The sequence below is a fragment of the Lepus europaeus genome, chromosome 12 (genome assembly GCF_033115175.1).
Source record: "Lepus europaeus isolate LE1 chromosome 12, mLepTim1.pri, whole genome shotgun sequence".
NCBI classification, from domain to species: domain Eukaryota; kingdom Metazoa; phylum Chordata; class Mammalia; order Lagomorpha; family Leporidae; genus Lepus; species Lepus europaeus.
In genome coordinates this window covers 6,223,205-6,247,610 of record NC_084838.1, presented here as the reverse complement: position 1 = coordinate 6,247,610, position 24,406 = coordinate 6,223,205, and the positions used below count along the sequence as shown (strand labels likewise).

General features: G+C 62.2%; 2 protein-coding genes across 3 annotated transcripts in view; one reads left to right on the top strand and one right to left on the bottom strand.

Annotated features, from left to right (window-relative positions):
• DNM1 (dynamin 1) overlaps nt 1–7,422 on the top strand; it is a 42,235-nt gene extending 34,813 nt beyond the window's left edge. The window contains 7 exon segments of the mRNA XM_062207468.1: nt 602–711; nt 1,483–1,594; nt 2,214–2,384; nt 3,889–4,130; nt 4,446–4,661; nt 6,533–6,569; nt 7,384–7,422. Coding sequence (XP_062063452.1) covers nt 602–711; nt 1,483–1,594; nt 2,214–2,384; nt 3,889–4,130; nt 4,446–4,661; nt 6,533–6,554 — 873 coding nt within the window. The 3' untranslated portion in view covers nt 6,555–6,569; nt 7,384–7,422.
• A 3,775-nt stretch (nt 7,423–11,197) lies between these two features.
• LOC133771512 (golgin subfamily A member 2-like) lies at nt 11,198–23,451 on the bottom strand. Of its 2 annotated transcripts, XM_062207467.1 has the most exons (21): nt 23,386–23,451; nt 21,942–22,064; nt 20,452–20,490; nt 20,206–20,268; nt 20,025–20,118; nt 19,834–19,940; nt 16,682–16,740; nt 16,221–16,362; nt 15,452–15,541; nt 15,231–15,338; nt 14,966–15,053; nt 14,418–14,764; nt 14,053–14,166; nt 13,299–13,544; nt 13,136–13,211; nt 12,842–12,948; nt 12,423–12,638; nt 12,234–12,336; nt 12,036–12,142; nt 11,809–11,959; nt 11,198–11,724 (listed from the first exon to the last, which is right to left on the bottom strand). In XM_062207467.1, exons 1-21 carry the CDS (start codon nt 23,431–23,433, stop codon nt 11,510–11,512), a joined length of 2,643 nt encoding a protein of 880 aa, XP_062063451.1. In that variant the 5' UTR covers nt 23,434–23,451; the 3' UTR covers nt 11,198–11,509. The 2 variants fall into 2 exon arrangements, with proteins under 2 accessions (XP_062063451.1, XP_062063450.1); XM_062207466.1 differs by lacking the exon at nt 20,452–20,490.
• Between the last annotated feature and the right edge of the window lie 955 nt (nt 23,452–24,406).

The window sequence follows — 24,406 nt, the reverse complement described above, 5'->3', positions numbered from 1 at the left end:
TACACGTCCCCACAGTCGTGTCTGCCACGTCCCAGGCACACGTGTGCCCTGCACAGACACGTGAGCACACACACAGTGGGGACAGGATATGTACTCAGGCCTGCCTCACACACACACACACACACAGACACACTCACACCCAGCTCCAGGGCCACATTTCTCACACATGGGCACCGGGGGCAGTGGGCTGAGCCGCCGGGGCTGGTGGCTCCCCTTCCCAGTCTGTAGCCCGGAAGTGAAGTCAGAGGCGGCCAGGCCGGGGTGGGGGGTGGGGGGCGAGAAAGGCTCCTGTGCCGTCCCTGCCTGGGGCCGGCCTGGCTGGCGTCCAGCACTGGGGGTGGGATGTGGGAGCCACGCTCGGCCTCGGCAGCCCTTGCCAGCCCCTCGTGGGTGCTGGCGTGCATGTGGGGATGGTGGCACTGGCCTTAGGACCGCTACGGGCCAGCGGTGCCCAGCTGGCCTGGGACTCCATGACCGGGCTTCTGTCAGGCAGTACCTGTGCAATGGGCGGGGCGGGGGTCCATCAGCAGGGAGCTGTGTAGGGAGCGAGGCGTGGCAGAGGGAGGCGCCGGGCTCACCACGCCCCTGCCTGTGCCCACAGGAGAAAGAGAAGAAGTACATGCTGTCCGTGGACAACCTGAAGCTGCGGGACGTGGAGAAGGGCTTCATGTCCAGCAAGCACATCTTCGCACTCTTCAACACGGAGCAGAGGTGCCTGCCCGCCCCAGCCCTGCAAGCATGAGACCATGCCCACAAGGGGCGGGACCTGCCGGAGTCCCACACCAAGCCATTCACTTGACAGATGTTTATTAAGTCCCCACTCCATGCTAGACCCTGGGCAGAGATCCCCTCCTCCCTCCTCCTCCTCCTCCCTCCTGCTTACTCCTCCTCCCTCCTCCCGCCTCCTCCCTCCTCCTTGTTCCACCCCCTGCTCGCCCCTCCTCCTCCTCCCTCCTCCCTTCCATCTTCCTCCCTCCTCCTCCCCTCTGCCCACAGTCACTTGTCTGGTGCCTGCCGTCCGTGAGAGACTCTGCCAGGCACTGGGGACAAAGAAGAGCCCTGCTCGGACCTGGACCTGGTCCCCTTCTTGTGTTTCCGGGTTTCGGCCTCTCCCCTCCCAGCCCAAGGCTACCCAGAGATGAGGGTTCAATACAGGTGCCACTGAGGGAGTCCCAGAGAGCCAGGGAGGGGGCTGCTGGGGGTCTTTTAAGGAAGTCCCGTTCCTTGAGAGCTCAGTCCCTTTCTAAGCAACTGCTGCTCAGTTTACTGAATCGCCACAATGACCCCCAGGACTTGTTATTAACCCATCATCCAGATGCAGAAACTGAGGCCCGGAGGGAGGAAACGACTTACCCAGGTCACACAGCTGGGAAATGTCAAGAAAGCCAGCGCTGGGGCCCAAGCATGCGGACCCCAAAGTCCGAGGAGGAGGAGGCGGGCTTCACCTCCCTCCCCTCTGCTCACCCCTGCCCCCTCCCGCAGGAACGTCTATAAGGACTACCGGCAGCTGGAACTGGCCTGCGAGACCCAGGAGGAGGTGGACAGCTGGAAAGCCTCCTTCCTGCGGGCTGGCGTGTACCCTGAGCGTGTTGGGGTGAGCAGCGCGGGGTGGGGGGCCTGGGGCGGTGCCAACTCCTAGGCTCATAGGGAGCAGGCGTCCTCTACCCTCCCCGCCCCTGCCCTGGGCCTGGGGGGCAGGGGCAGAGCTAAGTCTGTCCCCCTCCCTGCCTGCACCCCTTTCCTGTCACTGCCTCTTTTCCCGCTCACCGCGGCAGTGTCTGGAGTTGCCCTAGAGGTGGGGTGCGTGCCCAGCGCTCACTCGCTCCCTCCCCTTTTTTCTTCTCCATTTGCGTCTGTCCTTCTGTCCTTCCGTCCTTCCGTCTGGGCTGTGCTCGATGCTGGTGGCCTCTGTGGCTTTGGGAGGACATTCCAGGACAAGGAGAAAGTGAGTGCACACCCCGCCCAGCCCCCCGCGCCCTTGCGGGCAGCAACCCTGGCCTGTGGACCTTGGAGATGTCCTTTTGGGAAACTGAGGCAAATTCTAGGCAGTAGAGCCAGAGCCAAGACAAGACTGAGTGACAGGAGCCTCAGGGGTGGCCCGGGCCCTGGGACCCTCCAGAACTACCCCTTGGAGGGGCGGGGCCCTGGGGATGCCGGAGCCAGGCTGTGCAGGCGTGGCCTCTGATGGGCTGCGCTTCCCTTCCCGACCCTAGGCCAGCGAGACGGAGGAGAACGGCTCAGACAGCTTCATGCACTCCATGGACCCGCAGCTGGAGCGGCAGGTGGAGACCATCCGGAACCTGGTGGACTCCTACATGGCCATTGTCAACAAGACCGTGCGAGATCTCATGCCCAAGACCATCATGCATCTCATGATCAACAACGTACGTGTGCTGCCGTGGGGCAGGGAGGCGGGCAGCCCGGGCCGCCTCGGGGGAGGCCCTGGCCACAGCCTAGGGGACCCAGTCCAGGGAAGGAGGCACTGTCCAGACCAGAGCTGTCCAACAGAAATAGAACGTAAATATAGTTTTACGTTTTCTAGTGACCATGTTAAAGAAGTAAAAAGAAACATTAAAGTCTTTTTTTTTTTTAAGATTTATTTATTTGAAAGGCAGAGTTACAGAGAGAGAGAGAGAGAGAGAGGTCTTCCATTCACTGGTTCACTCCCCAGATGGCCACAATGGCTGGAGCTGCGCCAATCCGAAGCCAGGAGCCAGGAGCTTCTTCCGGGTCTCCCACGCGGGTGCAGGGGCCTAAGGACTTGGGCCATCTTCCACTGCTTTCCCAGACCATAGCAGAGAGCTGGATGGGAAGTGGAGTGGCCCGGACTTGAACTGGCGCCTGTGTGGGATGCTGGTACTGCAGGCGGCGGCTTTACCCGCTATACCATGGTGCCAGCCCCAATTAGTTTTCATATATATTTTAAACCCAATATACCAAAGTACTGTATTTTTTATTATTTTTCTTATTCTGTTTTTATCATTTTTTCAAAAATACCGTATTTTAAACATGTAATCAATTTTAAAAGTATTTAAGCCAATACATCAAAAATACTATATTTTAAAATATTTAATCAATTTTTTAAAAAACAAGATAGCTTGTATACTCTTTTCCATACTGTTTTCCAAATCCAATGCAGACGTTAAATTTTCACGGAATTCCTTCATCTGGATTTAGAGTCACCAAATTCAAAGCTGGAAAAGCAGACGTGGACATCCAAGTTGTTCCAAACAGGCTTCAGTGTTTTCCGGGAGGGGCCAGCACCCGCAGCGGGTGTTTGGAAATGCACCACCACAGCAAAAAAAAAAAAAAAAAAGTTAAAAAAGAAAAAAAAAGCATGGCCGCTGGGGAAGTAAAAGTGGCTTTGCGTCCTGCTTTGGCCACGAATTCCCCGCGGGACTCAGCAAGGACCCAGCCCCTGAGAGCTGTTCCCTCGGAGGTGAGACACGCGCGACAGCGCGGCGCAGGGTTAATGCACACAGCAGGTGCGCACAGAGGAGGTTCGAGTCCCGAGGCTCAGGTCCAAGCGTCGAAGCCCGCGGCACCTCTCCGCCAGTGTCCCAGGGGCTGCGCCGGGTGCCAGGGCCACGCGTTGACGGCCGTGGCCCTCGGAGCGTAGCCAGCTGGAGCAAGCAGGCGCTTGGAGAGCGCGGACCCAGGCTCAGGGAGCCGAGTAGGCCGGTCCAGGCGGCAGGACGGACCCCGCGTCTCCTCCCGGATCCTGACCTTGCCCGGGAGCCGCTTCCTCTCCGGGCCTCGGGGGGGGGGGGGACCCCGAGTGCAGGCGGTGGCGCAGCGGCGCCGGGGCTCCCGGGGCAGCGCGCCGGGCCAGACGGGGCGCACGGGGCGGCCGCGCCCCAGCCCTGTCCTGCGCTCGCCCGCCCCCAGACCAAGGAGTTCATCTTCTCGGAGCTGCTGGCCAACCTGTACTCGTGCGGGGACCAGAACACCCTGATGGAGGAGTCGGCGGAGCAGGCGCAGCGGCGGGACGAGATGCTGCGCATGTACCACGCGCTCAAGGAGGCGCTGGGCATCATCGGCGACATCAACACGACCACCGTCAGCACGCCCATGCCCCCGCCGGTGGACGACTCCTGGCTGCAGGTGCAGAGCGTACCGGCCGGACGCAGGTACCAGGGCCGGCCCCCACGGCCCCAAAGGCCCGCGGGAGGAGGGCCGGGACCGGGCAGCGGCGCGCCCGCGTCCCCGGGGCGGCTCCCACCTGGAGCGATGGGCGGGGCTTAGACAGGGGCGGGGCTTTGCCGCGGGGCGGGGCTTGCCTGGGCGCGCTGGCTGCGGGAACTCGGCGCCCTCCAGCTCCCTCGAGCACCTGGGGCGGGGCGGGGCTTGCGTGCATGGGCGTGGCCGGCGCCGGGCTGGGGGCGGGGCTCGGGCTGGGGCGGAGCCGCTCATCTCTGCCTGTCCGCGCTCCTTGTCGCCCGCAGGTCGCCCACGTCCAGCCCCACGCCGCAGCGCCGAGCCCCCGCCGTGCCCCCAGCCCGGCCCGGATCGCGGGGCCCTGCTCCTGGGCCTCCGCCTGCTGGGTCCGCCCTGGGGGGGGCGCCCCCCGTGCCCTCCAGGCCGGGGGCTTCCCCTGACCCTTTCGGGCCTCCCCCCCAGGTGCCCTCGCGCCCCAACCGTGCCCCGCCCGGGGTCCCCAGGTGAGTAGGGGCTGAAAGTGCCGGTAGAAGCCGCCGGGCGGCCACGGCCGGGAGGGAGGTGGGGCCGGATTCCAGGCACCCGTTCCGGGTCTTGGGTACCGAAGCCGCGGGACGTGCGGGCCGAGGGCCGGCGGAGCCTGCTCCCCAGCGGGCGCTGAGTCTCGGGGGTGCTGTTCTCTGGGGAGGGGACTGTGGGGCGCGTCCCACCTGCCCCCTTCTTGCAAGCACTTGCATGGCTACCGTCTTCTCTCACTCCTGGCTCCCACACGGCGCGCGCCTCCCCCTCTGCCTTTCCCCTCTCCTCCTCCATTCGCTCCCAGCTCCTCCCCCAGGCTCTGGCAGCCTGCTTCAGGTCTGAGCCCCGGTCCTCTCTGGATGTGCGGCAGGGCTGCCTGAAGCCCCCACTTGCAGGCCCTGGCCCAGGGGCTGTGTGGCTCTCCAGGAAGAGGCCAGCCTGTGACTGCGTGACCAGCAGGGTGTGTGTGATGTGCGTGTGGGCGTGCACACGGGTGTGGCTGTGTGCGTGTGAGTGGCACCCGGGCATGGGATAGGACAGGGAGCGGCTCCTGGGGGCCGTGGGGCAGTCGGACAGCTCTTCTCCTCTGCCCTGCCTCTGGCCCTCCCGCGCCTGGGCCAACGTGATGGGGGCAGGGGCAGGAGTGGGTGACGGCGGCCCCATTCCCAGAGGTTTCCGGGGAAATGGATTCTTCTGGATCCCTCGGCTTGGCTTTCTTGATGCGTGACCCTCTCTGAAGGAAGCTCGCTCAGGTCTAAGCCGGCCCCGGGTCCACTGGCCGCGTTCTTTGAGGAAGAACACATCATAACACGGATGTTTACAGATGGCTGGAGGGTGGGGCTGTGGGTCTGGCCTTCGTTCACCAAAATGAAGCAGGGATGGGCTCGCTCGGCCTTGAGCCTGTGTTTTCCTTCTAGCCGGTGGTGACCTCCTGCCTGTCTCCCAGGGGTGCTGTGGGATGCCTAGGTGGGGCCCCGGGAGACACTGGCTGTAGCGATGCTGCTCTAACTGCAAACGTAGCTCTTTGCTCACCGCCAGTGTGAGTGCACACTCCCCCCGGTGCTTGATACGCCCAGGCCTATGCCAAGGTGGGACCAAGGGAACTGCAACCTAGGGTACCTCACTCACGCCAGACCTGCCACCTCGGAGATCTTTGGCAAGTCCTGGCCCTGTCTGCGGGAAGGGAGCGGTCTGGGAGAGCTCACTCAGGGCAGCCTGCCCTCCACGAGGTCTGAGCTGAGGCTCAGGCAGGGAGCCCTGGAGAGCAGCAGGTGTGGCACGGGCTGCATTGCGGAGAGCTGCTGGCCAGCGCAGAGTCCCGATACAACGCGAACGAGGGCTTTGGTTGGGGGGCCGGGAGGGCTGGAGGATCTTCAGAGTCTGAGAAGTTTGACTTGCAGCTGAACGCTGTAGGCCGTAGGGAGCCACGGAAGGCTCTTGGGTAGAGAAATGAGAGTTGCGTCCTAGAAAGCCAGCCCTGCCCCATATGGAGCAGGTGTGGCCCTCGGAGCACGCCAGCCACGAGTGTGCAGGGAGCTGGTGCAAAAGCCTTCTGTCTGCGGGCGAGCTTCTGTGTCGTGACTCAGCCCACGCGTGTGCTTCATGTGCCGAGTGGCTGCATGCCCAGATCCGTGCTGCACGCGCCGACCAGTGAGGGTGCTGGGCGCCGGGAGGCGGGGGAGGGAGAGGTAGGCGTGTGGTTTGTGGGCATGTGTGTTAGCGTGTGCATGCAGGGCCAAGGAGCCCCACAGCATGTGTGTGCACGCCCGGGCGTGTGCGTGTGCGTGTCCCCCCTCCCCAGGCCTGCCCCACCCGTGCGTGTGAACTGCCCTGTTGATTTCGTGCTGTCTTTCAGAATCACTCTCAGTGAGCCCTGAGGAGCGCCAGCCACGGTAGGTGCAGCTACTCTGCCTGCCGCATGACTGTGTCTGCCCCGCTGTGCCAGCCGCACGCTGGGGGGCGCCCCTGGGGCCTCAGGGCCAGGCCCCTCCCTCTCCGCACTGCAGCTCCGGCCTCCCTCTGTCCTGTTTCTGTCCTTGCGCCAGCTGGCTCTCTCCTCTCCCTTCCCAGCCAGCCTCGGGACTCAGTGCCGCTGCCCAGGGCCCCCGGGGCTGAGCCTGGGGGTTCAAGGGACAGGCTCCGCACCCAAGCTGGCAGATGTGGGTGCCTCTGAGCTGTCAGAGAGCCCAGGGAGCTAGCTTGTGGTGGATGGTGTAGGGGCTGGGAACGTGGAGGGTGTTGTCCTGGGACAGCCAGAGGCCTTTGACCTTCTCCTGGGGGTGCCACACCTGCCCCATCAGAGCTGTGCTGCTGGGGGCAGGGGGCAGCGGGGTATGCAGCCCCCCGGCCTGGGAGCTCCAGTACAGGCCAGGGGTGACAGGTCGTGGGTCACCTCGTCCCTTGGGTGTGCAGTTAGCAGTGGCCGGTGCGGGGGAGGCCTCCGGTTGCTTGATGACCTCAAAGCCTGAATGATGACTTCTGCACCCATCAGCCCAGGCTAGGCAGGGACACCCAGCCTCCTGCCTCCCCCCTGGGCGTTGTCACTGTTGCTACTGGCTGAGGCAGGGTCCTCAGCCCCAGATGGAGCCCCGTAGCCAGGGCAGGTCAGCTACTCGCAGTTCCCCTGGCCGGGCCGCACAGCTGCCCAGGGCCCCACCTGCCACTCCTCCCTGCCTCTGACTCTCCCTCTTCTGCTTTCCCCAGCAGGAAGGGCCCCGCCTCGCCTACACGACCTGCAGCCCCCCGACCAGCCGAGGCTCCCCTCTTAGATTTATGAGTCTGTGGCCACTGGCATCTGGCCGCCTGCCCGCCCTGCCTCCCCAGGGTCCCCTCAGGGGACGCCTGGGCTTTTTGAGCGCCCACAGGGGCCTCCGGTGCCCCCTCCAGCCATCTGTTTTAGCTCCGCGCTCCTGGTTCGAGCAGTGTTCTTCCTCCTCACTTTCTCCATCAGGCCTGCTGGCCGCCACGGGGGCCTCCCGAGGCCAGTGCTGGCCCTGGCCAGTGGATGCACAGCAGGGCCGTCAGGGAGGAGGGAAGCCCGAGAGGGCCAGGCAGTGTCAGGACTGGGGCTGTGCTGCCTGGGTGCTGTGTGAGAGGTGGCATGAGTGCAGGGGAGGCCCTCCCCAGCCTCCACCCCGACTCCCCGGAAGCCCTGGTCACCCACTCCAGCTCCTCCCCCCATCTTCGGTCCCCTGCCTGTCCATCACCTTTCCCAGAAAGCTCACCCACATACCCACCTGCTGCTGCTTCCTGCCCCTGCCCTGCCCACCAAGGCGGGGGCCTGGCTGCTCTTGCCTTACCCCCCGTCTCCCTCCTCTCTCTCCGCTGTTCTCTCTGCTTTCTCTCCCACTGCCAGCCGATCGGGTCAGGCAAGTCCGTCCCGTCCTGAGAGCCCCAGGCCCCCCTTCGACCTCTAACCAGTTCCCTCCTCTTCCTCGGAGACCTCCCTTTCCAAGCCCGCCCGGACACCTGTTCTGTGACTTCATGGTGGCCCCTCAGCCCCAGAGCCTCCCCTTCATCTGTGACTTCCTGTGGTGTGGTGAGCTGACACCTCCAGGCGTGACCTTGGTGAAAATTTGTGCCCCTCTGCGGTCCTGCTCCTGCCCTGTTCTATAAATATCTATAAATACTCATATACACACACACACGCACACGTACATATACGTGTGTGTATATATATATATATGGCTGACACAGCCTCGCCTCTATATTGGGAACTGGTCACCGTACTGTCCTTGTGGAGTCCTGTGGCTCAGTGACAAGGGATGGCTGTCACCCTGACCTGCCCCCTCCAGCGTGTGCCACTTCCTGTGAGCCGCCCTGTCCTGCCCAGCCTGTGGCCAGCCAGCCCTGCTCCCTGGCCCCTCCCCGCCCGGCGTGGGGTGCTGTAGTGGCAGCTGTGTGGTCCCTGACCGTCTCCACCAGTCCTGCTGTCTCTTGGCTGAGAATAAAGCCTGTTTCCACACGACGGGAACACTGCGTCCCGTGCTGGCTCGTGTTCTCGGTGGTGCTCCGGGGGAGGGGAGGTTTCAAGGTTTCCCCTTCGGGGTGCGGCTCGGGGAAGGGTGCTGTGCAAGCTGTGGGGACAAAGGCCCCGTCCTTTCCTGGGCGGCTTGGAAAGCGCCTGCAGGTTGCTTAGTTCTCAATGCTGTGAACCCTGCTCTGACCACCAGGGGGCAGGACCAGAAAGCCAGCCTGGAGGCAGGCTGTGGGCTGGAGGCCTGCACTCGAGAGGCATGGACAGGGTAGGGCGGGGCTAGCGCTGGAAGCTGGCACCCTTGGGCGCTGGCACGCGGCATTCCCTGCATCCCTCCACCATGAGCTCAGAGCCTGGGGGCCACAGGGCAGAGCTGTGCCCCTGGCATCGCAGTATAAGGAGACCAGCCTGGAAGAGGCCTCTTCACCCCCCTGGACGCTCGGCACAGCACGGCAGGCTGCCCGCTGCTGGCCAGGCCCTGCTGCCCTGTGCAGGGCCCACCCGCAGCACCGCAGACCCTGGGCCCTGCGACGAAACTGCCACACACGGGGCCAAGCGGTGTGGCTAAATCTGTTTATTTCAAGATAAAAAGAGTAACAGGAGCCACATCACCAGGGTGCCACAACCCTGTCTCCGCCTCTTTCCTGTGCCATACATAGACTGTCAATAAATATGGCCGGCGCCGCGGCTCAATAGGCTAATCCTCCGCCTAGCGGCGCCGGCACACCGGGTTCTAGTCCCGGTCGGGGCACCGATCCTGTCCCGGTTGCCCCTCTTCCAGGCCAGCTCTCTGCTGTGGCCAGGGAGTGCAGTGGAGGATGGCCCAAGCCCTTGGGCCCTGCACCCATGAGAGACCAGGATAAACACCTGGCTCCTGCCATCGGATCAGCGCGGTGCGCCGGCCGCAGCGCGCCTACCGCGGCGGCCATTGGAGGGTGAACCAACGGCAAAAGGAAGACCTTTCTCTCTGTCTCTGTCTCTCACTGTCCACTCTGCCTGTCAAAAATAAAAAAAATTAAAAAAAAAAAAAAAAAAGATTTTCTAATAAATAAGTTTCCCAGCCCCAAAGAAGCATTAAGCCCTCCTCCTCATTTGTGAGCTCCAGCCTCAGCTATGATACAGGGGGCGGCCCTACCCCCAGAATATACAAAATGTACACAAGTACAATATGTACATGGGGGCGGGGTGGGGAGGCCCCCTGGAGGCAGCCTCGTCCCCTCATCAGGCCTCCAGTTAGCCCCGGCTGTCACAGGGCCTGACAGAATGCTGCCTACTGCCCTGCCCCAAAGTGCCTCTGAAGAAAGGGGAGTCCCCTTGGTTAGAAGTGACCTTTGCCCAAGATGTCCTTGCCCGGGTGCCCCACCAGCAATGACCCTCATCTAGATGCCCTTGCCTGAAATTGACCTTGTCCAAAGATGCCTCTGACCCAGAAATGACCCTTACCCATGATTCCCCTGGCCCGAAAGTGACCCTTGCTCACCGATGCCATTGCTCGGGTGCCCCCACCCAGCAATGATTCTCATCCAGATGCCCTCCTTGCCTGAAATTCACCTCGCCCGACGGTGCCTGGGTGCCACAAGTGTCCCTTGCCATGATGCCCCTGGCGCTGCAGTGACCCTTGCCCAGGATGCCCCTGGCGCGGTAGTGACCTTTGCCCAGGATGCCCCTGGCCCAGAAGTGACCCTTGCCCATGATGCCCCTGGCCCAGAGTGACCATTACTCATGATTCCCCTGACCCAGAAGTGACCCTTGCCCAGCGATTTCCTTGCCAGTGCCCCCGCCAAGCAATGACTCTCACACAGATGCTTTCCTCTCCCAGATGCCCTTGCCTGATATTGACCTCGCCCGAAAATGCCTCTGTCCCAGAAGTGACCCTTACCCATGATGCTCCTGGAAGTGACCCTTGCCCAGGTGCCCCAGCACAGAGATGACCCTCACCCAGATGCCCTCCTCGCCCAGATGCACTTGCCTGAAAATGACCTTGCCCAAGATGCCCAGAAGTGACCTTTGCCCAGCGAGGCCCCTGCCCAGAGATGACCCTCACCCAGACGCCCTGCTCGCCCAGACGCCCTCGCCCATGATGCCCCCTGGTCTGACGTGAACCTCACCCAGCCTGCCCCCGCCCGAACATGCCCTTGTCCAGATGCTATTGCCAAACTCCCTGGGCCTGGAGATGCCCCCATCGAAGATGCCCTCGCCCAAAGATGACCCTCGCCCAAATATGCCCTCCTCGCCCAGACGCCCCACCTAGAGATGACCCTTAGATATCCCTGGCCCGGAAGTGACCCTTGTCCAGTGACGACCCTCACCCAGTGATGCCCCTGGCTCAGACTGGACGTTGCCTAGATGTGCTCACCCAAGGATGCCCCTGGCCCAGAGTGACCCTCACCTAGACCCTTGCCCAACAGTGCCCCAGCCCAAAATGATCCTTGCCTAGATGTCCTCACCCAAGGATGTCCCTGGCCCAGAAGTGACCCACACCCAGATGACGCTCACCCATGATGCCCCTGGCATCAATATGCCCTAGCCATGCCAACAGTTAAACCCCAAGAGGGGCGATGAAAACTGCCTGGCTGACTGCCCAAGGAGAGGAGCACCCCCCGGTCTGGGCTGTTCTGGGGGCCACACAAACGCTGCCTACGTTGGTCACAGCCTCTGAGGATGGAGCTGGAAATGAGGAGGCCCCAGGAGCCCCCGAGGGTCCTCCAGAGAGGCAGCCTAAAGAGGCCTTTCTCTCCCCATCAGGGGTTCTATCTAAGAGGGAAGGGAGCTGGGATGGCGCGGCAGGGGACAGGGTGGCTTGCAGGGGGAGTGGCAAGGACTGGGCGGGGCTCTCCGGGCTGAGGGCATCCGGGGTTAGACGATCAGGATCTTCACTTCGTCATGCTCGTCAGCCCGGTAGAAGAAGGGGATGCAGGGGTTGGTGCCCAAGCCCGGGCGCTCCTGGGGGTGCTGGATCTCCCGCAGCAGCTTCATGATCTGCTGCGCAGTAGGGTTCTGGGTGGACGCGCCCTCCCCAGCCTCTCCTCGCGCAGGCTCCACGGTGTCAGCGAGGCTCACCTCGCCAAGATCTTCGGAAAGAGAGGGGGCTCTGAGCAAGCTGCCAGCGCCTCTGCTCCGGCCTGCCCTCCCTGTGCCCAGGGCGCTCTCCTCACCAGCCTGCGGGTCAGCAGCGTCCTGGAGGGCTGGGGCCCCAGGCGCGGGATGGTCAGCGCGGTCTGGGGCGGCAGCCAGGACTCGGCCCTGCCACTCGCTGCGCTCGCCCACGAGCTGCAGCACCAGCTCCTGCAGCTCCAGGAGTTTGATCTGGAAGGAGAGGTGCTCAGCGCCCTGCCCTCGGCCTCGGCCCCTGCCCCAAGAGGCGGCAGCTCCAGGCCCCCACCTTCATGTCCTCCTTGTCCTGGGCCAGCCGGCTGATGTACTCCTCCTTCTCCCGGTGCCGCTCCTTCAGCACTGCCCTCTGGTTCTGGTAGAGGGCAATGTACTCTCCTGCAGAGACGGGCGGCGGGCAGCGCTCAGAGGCCGGCCCACCCGACCCCCACGCAGCTCCCCGCTGCCAGGGCCCTCGCTCCCGGCTCACCGATGGTGTCTGTCTCTCCAGAGAGCTGGATGCAGCGATGTTCTAGCTCCTCTACCCGCTCTCGGAGCTCCGCCTTCTCCGCCATCACCTCCAGAAAGCGGGTCTGCAGCCACAACCATGGGGTCAGGGCTCGGCGGTCACCGCCCCACCCCCAGCCTTCCTGGCCCGTGGCGGGAGAGAACCCCTCACCTGCAGCTTCTCCATGGCCCCCTGGAGGGCCTGGTGCGTCTCCCCAGACACAGAGTCACCCCCAGTCCCAGCGGCTGAGGGCCCCTCGGGCTCCCCCTGCGATGGCACGGCAAGGAGAGCCAGGCGCCGGCAGCGAGCCTTCTGCTCCCTCAGCTGCCCGCGGAGCCGGGCCCGCTCTTCCTCGGCTCGGGTGAGAGCCGACGTAAAGAACATCACCTGCGGGCAAGAGGAGAATGAGTTCGTGTGTGCAGGTGCACCTGCCGTTCCTGGGAGGAATGGAATCTGACCACTGGCTCCCAGGTTAGGTGTGAGGTCAGGAGAAACCAAAGTGGGGGAGGGGGATCCAGATATAAGGAGGGGCCACAGAGGGGGGCAGGGAAAGGTGGGATGGAGAGGGCACAGGGCACAGCCGGGCTTACCACGGCCTCTCGGCTCTCCAGGTCTTCCGGGACGGGCACTTTGGCCTGGGGAGTTTCCTCCTCCTCCTCCTCCTCCTCCTCCTCCTCCTCCTCCTCCTCCCCATCTCCTGAGGGCACAGCCAGAGGGACCCCAGATGATCCGGTGAGGGGGGGAGGAAAGCTCAGGGCTCCCCTCTGCACCCACCCTGCCCAGAGGAGAGGGCTCAGCCATCCTCAGAGTCTCTCTCAACTCCAGGCTGTGCTGCCAGACCCCGCCCCCCACAGCTGTGCCTCTCCCGTGGGAGCCTCACTCACCCTCTCCAGGGAGGCCCAGGAGGCTCAGCTGAGCTTGCAGCTGCTGGTTTTGCTGGGTGGCAGCTTCCAGGCGCTCCTAGGGGCCAGGAAGAGTGAGAAAAAGGCACACAGGTGGCAAGGTCCTCCCACCTGGGGGCCCACCCCACGCTCGCCAGCCCCTCACCTGGGTCTCCTGCAGCTCCTGGCGAGCCACCTGGACCGCCACCTTGCCCTGCACCTCCTCATGCTGCAGCCGGTCCATGAGCTGCGTCTGCAGCAGAATCTGCTTGTGCAGCGCCTCCTTCTCGGAGCTCAGCTGCTGGTAGGCAGCCGCGTGCTGCTGGTAGGCGGCCACGTACTGCTGCAGGTGGCCCAGGTACTGGTCGCGCTGCTGCTGCAGACTCTGAGCCTCCTGGCTCTTCAGCTCCATCTGCGGGGAGACCCAAGGGGGTGGGGGGAGCGTGAGGGCAGGTGGGGGTTGCTAACCGAGGACTTTGGTTGCAGGGGGAGGCACGGCCCCGTGTCTCCTGCACCCAGCCCCACACCTCATCCCCTTCTTTCCCATCACTCTAACTAGAGGCCACACGCGAGAGGGAAGGCGTCATCTTTAGGGCACGCTCGTGCCTACTCCTTTACATGCACAATCTCAGCTCATCCTCAACACCTGGAGAGGAAAAACGCTAAGTTCCTTTGTCAGGAATCTGAGGCTTAGCAAGGGGTAGCCTTGTGCAGTGACCCGTGGAGCTGGGTGACACGCCTCTCCCTGGGACAATGACATCCAGACCCGGGAGGAGCCCAGGGCTACCAGCTCTTAGAGTCGCAGGACAATGGAGGTCACCTGTCACTCCAGCCTGGAGCGGCCTCCCTCCTGGGCCTAGACCGCCCTCCCCAGAGACTTGTGCCCATGGCCCATCCCTCGCAGGCGGGCTGAGCGTTACCGTTTCCTTCAGCTCCCCCAGCTTCTCCTGCAGCTGGCCGAGCTTCTTGGCCAGCTCGTTCTTGACGTGCTGCTCGGCCTGCAGCGAGCTGGTGAGCTCCATGTTGTCATTGCTCTGCACAGACAGAAGCGAGCCGTTGCCACCCAAAGCGGCTGCATCCGGGCCCCAGCACCAGGTGTCCACCTCCCACAATGCCCGGAGTGCTGGAAATTCAGCCCCTCCCCTCCGACAGACATTGGAGCAGGGTCCTGGCTCCCAGGGCGCCTCCCTAGGCCTACAACATCCCCTTTGACCAGGGGGATGGGAATGAAGGCCAGAGGGAAGTGTTTTGTGCCAGAGGCCTTGCCCAGGGAGGCCAAACGCACCAGTCTCACGAAGCCATCCTGCAGCTCGGCCAGCTGCTCCTTGAGCTCCCGGTTCTGCAGGAGCGCGCGGCTGATGGTCACACGGTCGCTCTGCATGCTCTCCAGGATCTGCTTGCGCTCCTCGGCCTGGTTGCCCCACAGCTCCGCCTCGCGCTCCAGCTGCAGCAGCCGCTGTTCCTGCTGCTGGTTCAGGCGACTCAGGGCTGCGTTGTCCTGCACCTGGGCCTGCAGCTGTCCCGCCAGGCTCTCCAGCTGCTTCTGCAGCTGCTCAGCCTGCGCCTGCAGCTGCTGTTCCGCCTCTGACGGCCCCGCGGGGGGCGCTGGGGACTCCGGGGCGGGAGGCTCAGCTGAGAGAGGAAGCAGCCATCAGGGGCCCCGTGCACGGCGGGCAGTGGGTGCGCCACCCCTATTTGCGGATGAGGTCACCGAGCCTCAGAAGATGACAAGACTCGCCATCCCCTGGCACAGACCTGCTTCCCTCTGCCACAACACCCTCGCCGGGCACCCGACACCCGTCCTGCTCCCAGGCCACCTCCACCCCTGCTTACCCCTCTGGCTCTGGAGCTCGGCCAAGGTGGTCTCCAGCTCCTGCACCTGACTCAGGCCGCGCTCCTTCTCCTCCCTCAGTGTGCACAGCTGCCCAGAGCACAGGGACAAGAGCCGTGAGCGGGGGCCACCACCTCCCTCTGCACCGACGCTGCCCCCCAAAACCCAGACACGCAGCCACCTGTGGTGCAGGCCACAGCAGGTGCACTTGCTGTGTCCATTACAGACACCCAGAGATCAAGGGGCCTGTCCACGGGCCTGCCTCACCTGGGCAGACATCTGCTGCATCTTCTCCTGCCACAGGGCACGCTCTTCCTCCAGGCCCCCTGCGTACCGGTCCCTGTCCATCCGCAGTTGTGTCTGTGTCTCCAGCAGCTTCAACAATGGACGCAGAAGTTTGGAGGGAGCATCGCGGACGCTCATCTGCTCCTGGCCGCCCGGGGCTCTAGTCCTCCTCCCACTGCCCCCCTCCTCCTGCCGAGCCGCACCTGTTGCACGTGTTTCTCCAGCTGGGCCCGCTCCTCCATGGCCTGCTGAAGCTGCTGCCTACTGTCAGAGACGCCAGACTCACTAGAGAACTGAGTGGGGAGGACAAGGTGAGCACTGGAAGCCCTCACGGCCAACACAGGACTCAAGGTCACAGAAGAGGTCAAGTGTTGGCTGGGGCTCCCAAGGAAGCAAACAGGCTCCCGGGCTAGCCGAACCAACGGTATGGTTGACACAAGGGTTTGGGGGCGTGTGTGGTGCAGTGTGTAGGTGGCTACTTGGCACACCCGCATGCCATAGCGAAGACCCTGCCTCCAGTCACGGCTACCGCTCTTCCCACCCAGCTTCCTGCTACTGTGCAACTTAGGAAGCAGCAGGGGACGGCCTCCTGGGGTCCCGACACCCACACAGGAGGTCTGGATTGAGTTTCAAGCTCCTGGCTTCTGCCTGACCCAGCCCTGGCTCTTGCAAGCATTTGGGAGATGACTAGTGCATGGAAGATCTCCCTCCATCTCTCTCTGTCTGCCTTTGCCTTCCCAATGGAAACCGAGAAGCTTGAATACAAACGTGTGAAAGGCTGTATCTCTGAGATCCTGATTGTATGGGTCTAGGCAGGGGCTCTGTGCGGAATTCTAGCCATTCCGGAAGGCTTCTGGGCAGGACCAGAATAAGGGTTCAGAGGTTCCAGCTCGTGGCTGGGGCCTCCCTGACCGTCCTGGGGCTGGCGGCTCCCGCGGGCTAGGGCTGGGGCTCAGGGCCACAGCCGCGTACTTGCTGCAGCAGCAGCTCAGACATCTCCAGCTTCTTCTGCAGCTCCTCCGTGCCCAGCTGCAGGGCCTTCTTCTCTGTCTCGAGGACTCGAAGCCTCTCTTCGAGCTCAGAGTTCTGCTGCTTCAGGTCCTCATTGTTTCTGCTGTGGTGAGAGGTGGCAGTGAGGGCAATGAGCAAACAGAGAGGACCACGGTGGTGACCAACCCACCTTCTTGCTGCACCTCCCAAGAACCTTGCCCTTGGAGGGGTCCCCAACAACCAGGTCACTCACGGGGCAGGCCAGAGTGAGGACCTGAGCTGTCTGAGGCCATGGCACAAGCTGGTGGCACAGCTGGCACCAGAGCCTGGTGTGCACATGTCCCAGGCTGTACAGCCACTTGCTCCTCATGCTCCCCGGAACCCCTCCCCTCTTCACCTGTACTAACTCCCCCAGACTCCTTCCCCCCACTTCCCCTTCTTACTTGTTTTTGTATAACTCCAGTTTGAGAGCATCTCGCTCTTGGGTCAACTCCTTGTTGTGCTGCAAACACAGAGAAGTGACGTCAGGACTTGGCAGGTCCATGATGGAGCTGGGACACTGGTCACAGTGGCTACAGGAACCACGCCACAGCCACACTTGCTCACCCTCACTGTCAAGGCACTGCCAACCCAGAGTCTCGTTGGTTTTTCCTAAGAGCTCGTAAGGGCAGAAGAGGAAGGGAAGGCGCTCTGACTTCCAGCTGGCTAGCGGAGGCTCCGAGACAGCAGGCAGCACTGCTGTGGCCATTGCTGCTACAGTGTCACTGTTAGACCTTCTCAGTGCTCCACTGTCCCAGGCTCACAGCCCCGTTTGATTCTCACAGCTACCATATGAGGCAGTTACTGTCCCTCCTCTTTGTCAAGAGATGTGGTGGAATGAGAAGGCCATGCCAAGATGGTCCTGGAAGCGAGTGTCAATTACTCAGGAATGTCTTTGCAACCCACCTGGCAACGGAGCCTGCCTGGCAACAGGCTGTGATTGGCTGGTTTTGGAAACCATATGGCGAACAGAGCCTGCCTGGCAACAGGCTGTGACTGGTTGGCTCCAGAGCCTGCCTGGCAACAGGCTGTGATTGACTGGGGCACAGACCGCCCCTTGAGTGGATTGGCTGCCTCGACTATATAAGCTGCTGTACCAACTGAAATAAAGGAGCCTGCAGGCTGCTCCCTCAGGCCTGCTTTCACCTGACTCGTGGTATCTGTGTGGTGACCCCATGCCTCTTGCCCCACCATGCTCCTCCTCTCAGCACAAATCCTCTCAGAAGAAATCAACCTCAACATCGGGTGTGCCAACGTGACTGGGAGAGACAGCGTGTTGGACTTGGTGAGACACCCCCCCCCCCCCGGATTTCGGCAAGAAGGCCCCTCGGTGTTTTGTGTGCTGTTCGGTTCTGTGAGGGTGAGCACAGAACTCCCTCCTACAGTCCTTTCCTTGTCCTTGTCCTCGGTCTAAGTGACCCCAGGTTAGGCATACACCCCCAGAAGCGTATGCCGCTTCTCGGCTCCTCCTTTTACTTTCCGTTCACCTGGTGAATTCACATCAGGGACTGATCGTCCCGGAATTCGGAACCAAGTCATCTTCCCTCCTGAGAGAGGTGACGCTCCGGAGACACCGTGTGGGCATACGGCCTTGACCTAACGAATCAAGGAAGTCCCCCACTAAGCAGAGGACATACGTATGATCTGATACACCACTGTCTGTCTAACGTAGGGAACCCCTGCAGAATGCCATCAGCCGCTGAGGTGCTAGGAATTTGCTTTGTTATGGCAGCAGTGCTGTGCGTGTCTTTCCTTTGGCTAGAGTTGGCGTGGCGTGCCGCTCTTAAGTGCTCAACCATGGGAAAGATACCCTCCCTCAGAATCCCATGCAGATTATCAAACATAGTGAATCTGTGAGTGATCAGAGCCTGACACTCCAGGTCCCTGTCTCACAGACAACAGTTGATGACTTAGGGATAGAGAGCTAGGACAGTGAAAATGACAATGTAGCAAACAAGGTAGCAATGCCTCGTCAGCAACCCCCCACATACCCGTGGGATGAACTTAGAGGACCTCCAGAGGATAACTCATGTGAGGTCATCCCATCCACACCCAGTGAGGATCCCCACATTTGTGACAGTCCCCAGGCACCCCAGGCTCTCAGGGCAGCTGCTAGATCCCATGCCATCCACATGTTTGTCGTTAATCTCAAAGTGGACGCAAAATTCAGGCCCTGGATTCCAACGCCCATAGAAAGGCTTCTGCTTGCCAAGGGCCGAGGATATGCTTGTGTCTTTCCAGAGAATGCGGGACCGCCCATTTGGGTACCAGCCAGAAATACCAAACCTGCAACTGACAGCCAACCAGAACCAGCTGAACAAGACTGAGAGCTCGCCTTGTTAGCAGACGCACCTGCCCTATCATCCTACCCTGAGAATCTGCCCATAGCCACATCCATTACTGCTTTATACCACGCTAGCTCTGGTCAGCCACTTGAACGGCCCACAGCCTGTGTACAGTCACGCCATTCCTGATTACCATTGTTCCTCATTCCTACCCCCATCTGAGCAAGCAATCCTGTGGCCTCTTGATTTGAGCGCTGGTTAGTCAACGACGGGTTAGATCCCCTGGGGGACAACCTAAGACAGGCACAGCTGCGTATGGAGACCACATGGAAATGGGGTCAACAATGGTATGGCCAAGAATCATGCCTCCCATTGCTCAAAAATAAACGAAAAGGGGGAAATGTGGTGGAATGAGAAGGCCATGCCAAGATGGCTGCTGACAAGCGAGCAGCAGTTACTCAGGAATGGCTTTGAAACCCCCTGGGAAACCACCTGGCAACGGAGCCTGCCTGGCAACAGGCTGTGATTGGTTAGGACATAAACTGCCCCTTGACCGGATTGGCTGTCTTGGCTATATAAGCTGAATATATAACTAAAATAGACGAGTCTGCCGGCTGCTTGGCTCAGGCCTGCTTTCCCCCAACTCCCGGGGTCTGTGTGGGGACTCCGTGCCTCTTGCCCCCAACACCCTCCTCCTCTCAGAACAAACCCTCTCAGAAGAAATCCTCTTCGTCGAGAGACACAAAACAGAACAAAACGCAGCGTAGAGCTGCAGCGCTCCTCTGAGACCTGAGCATCCTGCTCTCATTCTCTGGGCCCGTTGTCCCCCCAGGGATGAGGGCGCAGACTCGGAGGGAATCTGAGTTTGTGTCTGAATCCTCGGTCACCTGCTGAAGGACGGTGCAGCATTCACACAGCCTACCCCTCCCAACAACAGAGGGGAAACCACCCCACCCCCGCGCTCCTCTCCCTGGGTTAATGGCCCCTCCCCCATCCGACACAGCCCCTCCAGGGATGCTAACTGGCCTGCTTTTCTGCACCTCCCCTGCCCAAACACCCCATCCCTGCTCCCAGCTCTTGGTCTCCAGTGCTCACTGCACAGCCACCCCCACTCACCACCCAACTCGGTCCCAGGTTCTTTGGCATCAGTGAGAGCCACATGAAACGGCCCGCACTGCATCTGGGCCACTCCAGGCTGCAGAAGGGACCTTTGCACTCACTCCCTGCTAGGAAACCAGGCTGCCAGTGGCTGGGCAGGCGGCTGGGCTCACCCTGTCCACCTGCTTCTGCTGCGTGGAGACGGCAGACAGCGTCCGCTCCAGCTCTCCGACGCGCTGGCGGGTCGTCTGCAGGCGGTTAGCAAGGTCCTCAGACTCTCCTGGAAGCAGAGGGGTCGAGATGGAGCCCCGGGCCCCCCCAGAGGCCTGCCAGGTGCCTGGCTGGGGGGGGTGCTCAGTCCCACCTGCTTTCTGCCTGGCTGCCTGTTGGGTGTGAGCCAGGGCTGACTGTAAATCCGCCTTCTCAGACACAAGAATCCCAATGGTTTGAATGTGAACCTTTAGGAGGAAGCCAAACACGTGCTCAGAGCGAGAGAAAGGACTGTTGTCCGGGGGCACGCGAGGGGACACCACGCGGTCCCTCACCTGCAGTTGTTCTCTTAAAGCCCCCTGCTCCTTGGCCAACTTCTGCTGACATTCTTTCTTCTCCTGTAGGAAGAGAAAAGAAATCCCCCTGACTGGGGCAGGCACAGCTGGCATGGCACAGGACACGTCCCCAGAATGCCACCATGTCCTGGAAGGGCCCAGGGAGGAGGTCAGATCTCAGGGCCTGGGGGGGCGGGGGGTGCAGACCAGCAGCCGTGCAGTGAGCAGACACAGAAACCACATTACTTTTTCCACTTGATCCAGAGTTTCTTGGTTCTGTTGTTTCTGTGGGGAGAGGCAAAGGAAGGAAGGTGACTAAGGATGGCCCCTCGACTCCACTCCCAGAGCAAGAGGGGTGGGCAGGGGCCAGGGCGGGATTGGCACGTTCTCAGACCCTGTGGGCACAGGACCTGTCCCGACGCTCCCCAGGAAAGAGCGTGAGGGTCTTTGCTGGTTTGCGCTCACGGCTGTGGAACCGCGTCTGACTCGGAGTCTCCTCAGGGGACAGTAAGGTGAGCCTCCAGAAACGGAATGTGAGACAAGACGGGCTTCCGCTAGGTTCGGATTTACAGGGTGCGCGCATCGTTCCACAGCTCAGCACGTGCTGCGTAGGGGCTGGGCTGCTCTTCACAGCAGGGACACAGCAGTGGAAGCACAGCTAGGATCCCTTCTCCCTGAGGTTTATGTCCCAGGGAGCCTGGAAATCTTGGATTCTTAGAGCTAAGAGAGACCTTTGCCAACCGCCATTTCCACCTCCTTGGGAAACTCAAGCCCAGGGCAGAGAGGCGCTTGTCCAAACTCAAAGCTCAAGTGAGGGCCTGAGTCAGGGCGGGAACAGAGGCTGGTGGCCAGCGCTGCCCCGAGAGGCCACCACCCCAGCGCCAGTGTGGCCAGGATGCAAGCAGGGGTGTCTGGAGAAGAGAGGGGGCGGAGAGGGCAGCAACAGGAAGAGAGCCGTGCTGCATGCTGCATGCTCTGGGGTCCCTCAGAAGAGACTGGGCCCCAGCTCCCACTCTCCCTCGCACCAGGGCCCCCAGCTCCCCATCCTCTCACTGGCCACTTGCTGCCTCGCCAGACAGAGGGAACAGTCCCCAGACCCCAGAGTCACAGAAGTGCAGTCCATGACCAGCACGGCTCTCAGACCCTCCCCCAGACACCCCCCACTCTCCATTTGCAAAGCCAGACTTCTGCCTGAGCGTTCACTCCAACACGGGAGGATACAGCTCAACAATTAGGAGACACCATTGCAATCCAACCACATCTGACAGCCTGAAGCTGAAGCCCAGGGGAGGATGGGACTTTATCAGGTCACTCAGAGCCACGGCCTCATCCCAGTGCCTGGGGCTGCCTAAGGGGACAGCCCGATGACCGGGGCTGCTCTCACTGGCCTGGCTTTCCCTCGAGGCCAGGGATGAGGAAGTAGCAAACACCAGTGACGAGGAATGGTTACAGGACCCTGTGCTCTGGATTAATACGAAAACAGCAAAAACTCTCAAACTCTGTAAGTCAAACATCAGCCCATTCTACGTGACAGGTGTGGAAAGAGAGGCCCAGAGAGCTTCAACAATTTGCTTCCATCATACCCCCAGAGAGGGAAAGGGAGCATTCAAACCCAGAATTCTTACCCAGTGTCTACACTGCCTTCCGCCATCTTCCATCGTCCTCTTCATCCCCACCCCCCACCCCCACGGCCCCTCCGCCCCTCACCCCCAGGGGCCTGGCCAGCCACCACTCACATCCTCGGTTGAGTGACAGCCCCCAGAAGTGGATGTCTCGGGGCTGCTGCCATTTTTCAGTTTCTTCTTCCTCTTTCCTCCTGCGGGACCACCAGGGCTGTTCTTCTGCTGATACTCTCTGAGCTGTGGGAAGGAAAAGCAGTTGCTTCTCTGGAATGCCCTAAGCCCTGTGGTCACCTCCTACTTCACAGTGTCCACAAACACGCTCACGTCCACCACGGACTTCATGCCACCGACAACCCTGCAGGGGCCGCAACCATCAGTCTATGTCTGAAGAACTGAGGACATGCTCCATAGAAGGGAATACTGGAATTTGAAAAAAGCTTCTAACTCTCACTGCTGGGGTTCTGCCAGACCAGCAGCTGCCGTGGGCAAGGCCAGAGGTAGAGGGAGAAGATTAAACATCATGCCGTCAGCAATTGTACTTTGTGAGGCTTGGAAACAAGACATTGGGTCCTTTGTCCCACATCAGAACCTCACAGAACTTCCAGGGTCACCCGAGGAACCCTGGAGACCGAGGAGAAAGAGTGGAACCCAGGCATGATCCCAGCCAAGGGCCCATCCATTAGGCCCTCACGACAGGTTCCGACCCAGGCCCCAGGGGGCCTCGCCAAGCTGCTCCCTGGCTCTCCTCTGTGCAATCCCCTCCCCCAGCTTCAAAAACGCCCTTGGGTGGGGGTGGGGGGGTTCAGGCCATAAAGTTTGGCCTCCCAAGATCTGGTCCACAGACGGTCACACAGCTGTCACTCCAGAGAGCCTGACTGGGGGCGTCTGCTCCCAGCATCAGGGAACTTGACGTGAGCCTGAGAACTCGCACACCCCCCAAAGACTCTGGAGAGCAGAACCCTGGGGGAACCAAACCAGTTTTCCCGCGGTCACCCAGAAACACTGCCCGCACTCCAGCCCCCGGGAACGGACACAGCTCACACGGTCCGTGTCCGAGCTAGGACGGGGGTCCCCAAGCCGCAGTCCCCTTGCCGGAGGAAGCAGACAGGGGGTGAGGCCTCTTAGGACGTGGCCCGGAGATCAAAGCCCGAGCTGGGGTAATGACAGTCCCGAGGGCGCCTTGGCCTCACTGCACCCACTCTGCCCTGCCCACGCCCCGAGTCGCCGCTCCGTGCAGGGGTGGGGGCGCGGGGCCGGGCCCCGAGTCCCTGGAGACCGCAGCCCACGGAGCCCAAGGAGGCCCGGCTTCGGGAGGCCGGAGGCCAGTGTGAGGCTGGGCCGAGGAGCCCCGGAGCCAATGGCCCAAAGTCACCCGGGGGCCACGAGCGCGGGCGGGGGCTGGGCGCTGAGGGGCGGGGCTGGCCGGGAGACTCGGGTGGGGAGAGCCGGGGGGCGCCGAGGGGCTCGGCCCGTGGAGTCCAGAGCGGCCCAGACCCGGCCACGGACCGGCCGTCGGAGGGCAGTGGGCTGGGCCGGGGGCGCGCCCCCAGCGCTTTACCTTTTTCTTGGCCGCAGCCAGTTTGCTCTGTCGGGTTTCCTCCGACATCGCGGGGCGGGGGGGGGGGCGGGGGGCGGGGGGGCCACATCACCACGATCCCGGCAACCAATGCGAACTGCTCCCGGCAGCCACCGCGCGGGTGTGTGACTGAGCCAGAAGAGGCCGGTTCAGGGCAGAGCTAGGCGACGCTGGGTGGGCGTGGTCTCCACACTTCAAGCCCATTGGCCAGTGAGAAGGACGGACTAAAGAGGGGCGTGGTCAGGTCTGTGCCGGTTCCACTGAGGCGTCAAAAAGTAGCTGCGCGTGCAGCTCCGTCACCGCCCACTCTGGGGGCGGGGCGAGTTTCTGTTGGGTGCGCGCGCAGCTTTCTGTGCGTTCCCTCATGGTGTCCCTCACAGAGTTCTAGTCAGTCGGCGGACCCCGGAGGCCGCTCCCATGGACCCCCTTTCGCCACAGGGGCCCCCGCCCCCGCGCCCTCGGACCCCAGGGCTCAGGAGGTGGGCGCGGAGCGCAGGGCAGGGGCCTTGCATCAGTCGCACTCCCTCTCCGCCCCCTCCCAGATGTGCGCAGGCTTCGTGGGGTCAGAAAACCCCTCGGGGCCTCCTTTCGCGCCCTCCAGACCCTGCCCCTCTCACCCAGCCCTTCCTCGGGGCCCACGCCGACCCGAAAGCTGATCCAGGCGGGCGCCCCACGGCCCCCTGTCCGCTCAGAGCAGCGCCGGGGCCTCAGCCTCTCCCACGCTTCCCTGCAGGACGGCAGCAGGACCCGGCCGAGGCTGCCGCGGGGCCTTCCGCTCGCCGGTGAGTAGCCCGCGCCCCGACCCCGCCCCGTGGGGACCCTGACCCCGACCCTGTGAGTGAGCCTGCGACCCCGACCCTGTGAGTGAGCCTGCGACCCCGACCCTGTGAGTGTGCCTGCGACCTCGAGCTGTTAGAGTGCCTGCGCCCACCGGATCCCGTGAGGGTGTTACCAGAGAAGCAAAGGGTCCTGTCTGCACAAGAAAGAATTCAGGCACGAGACA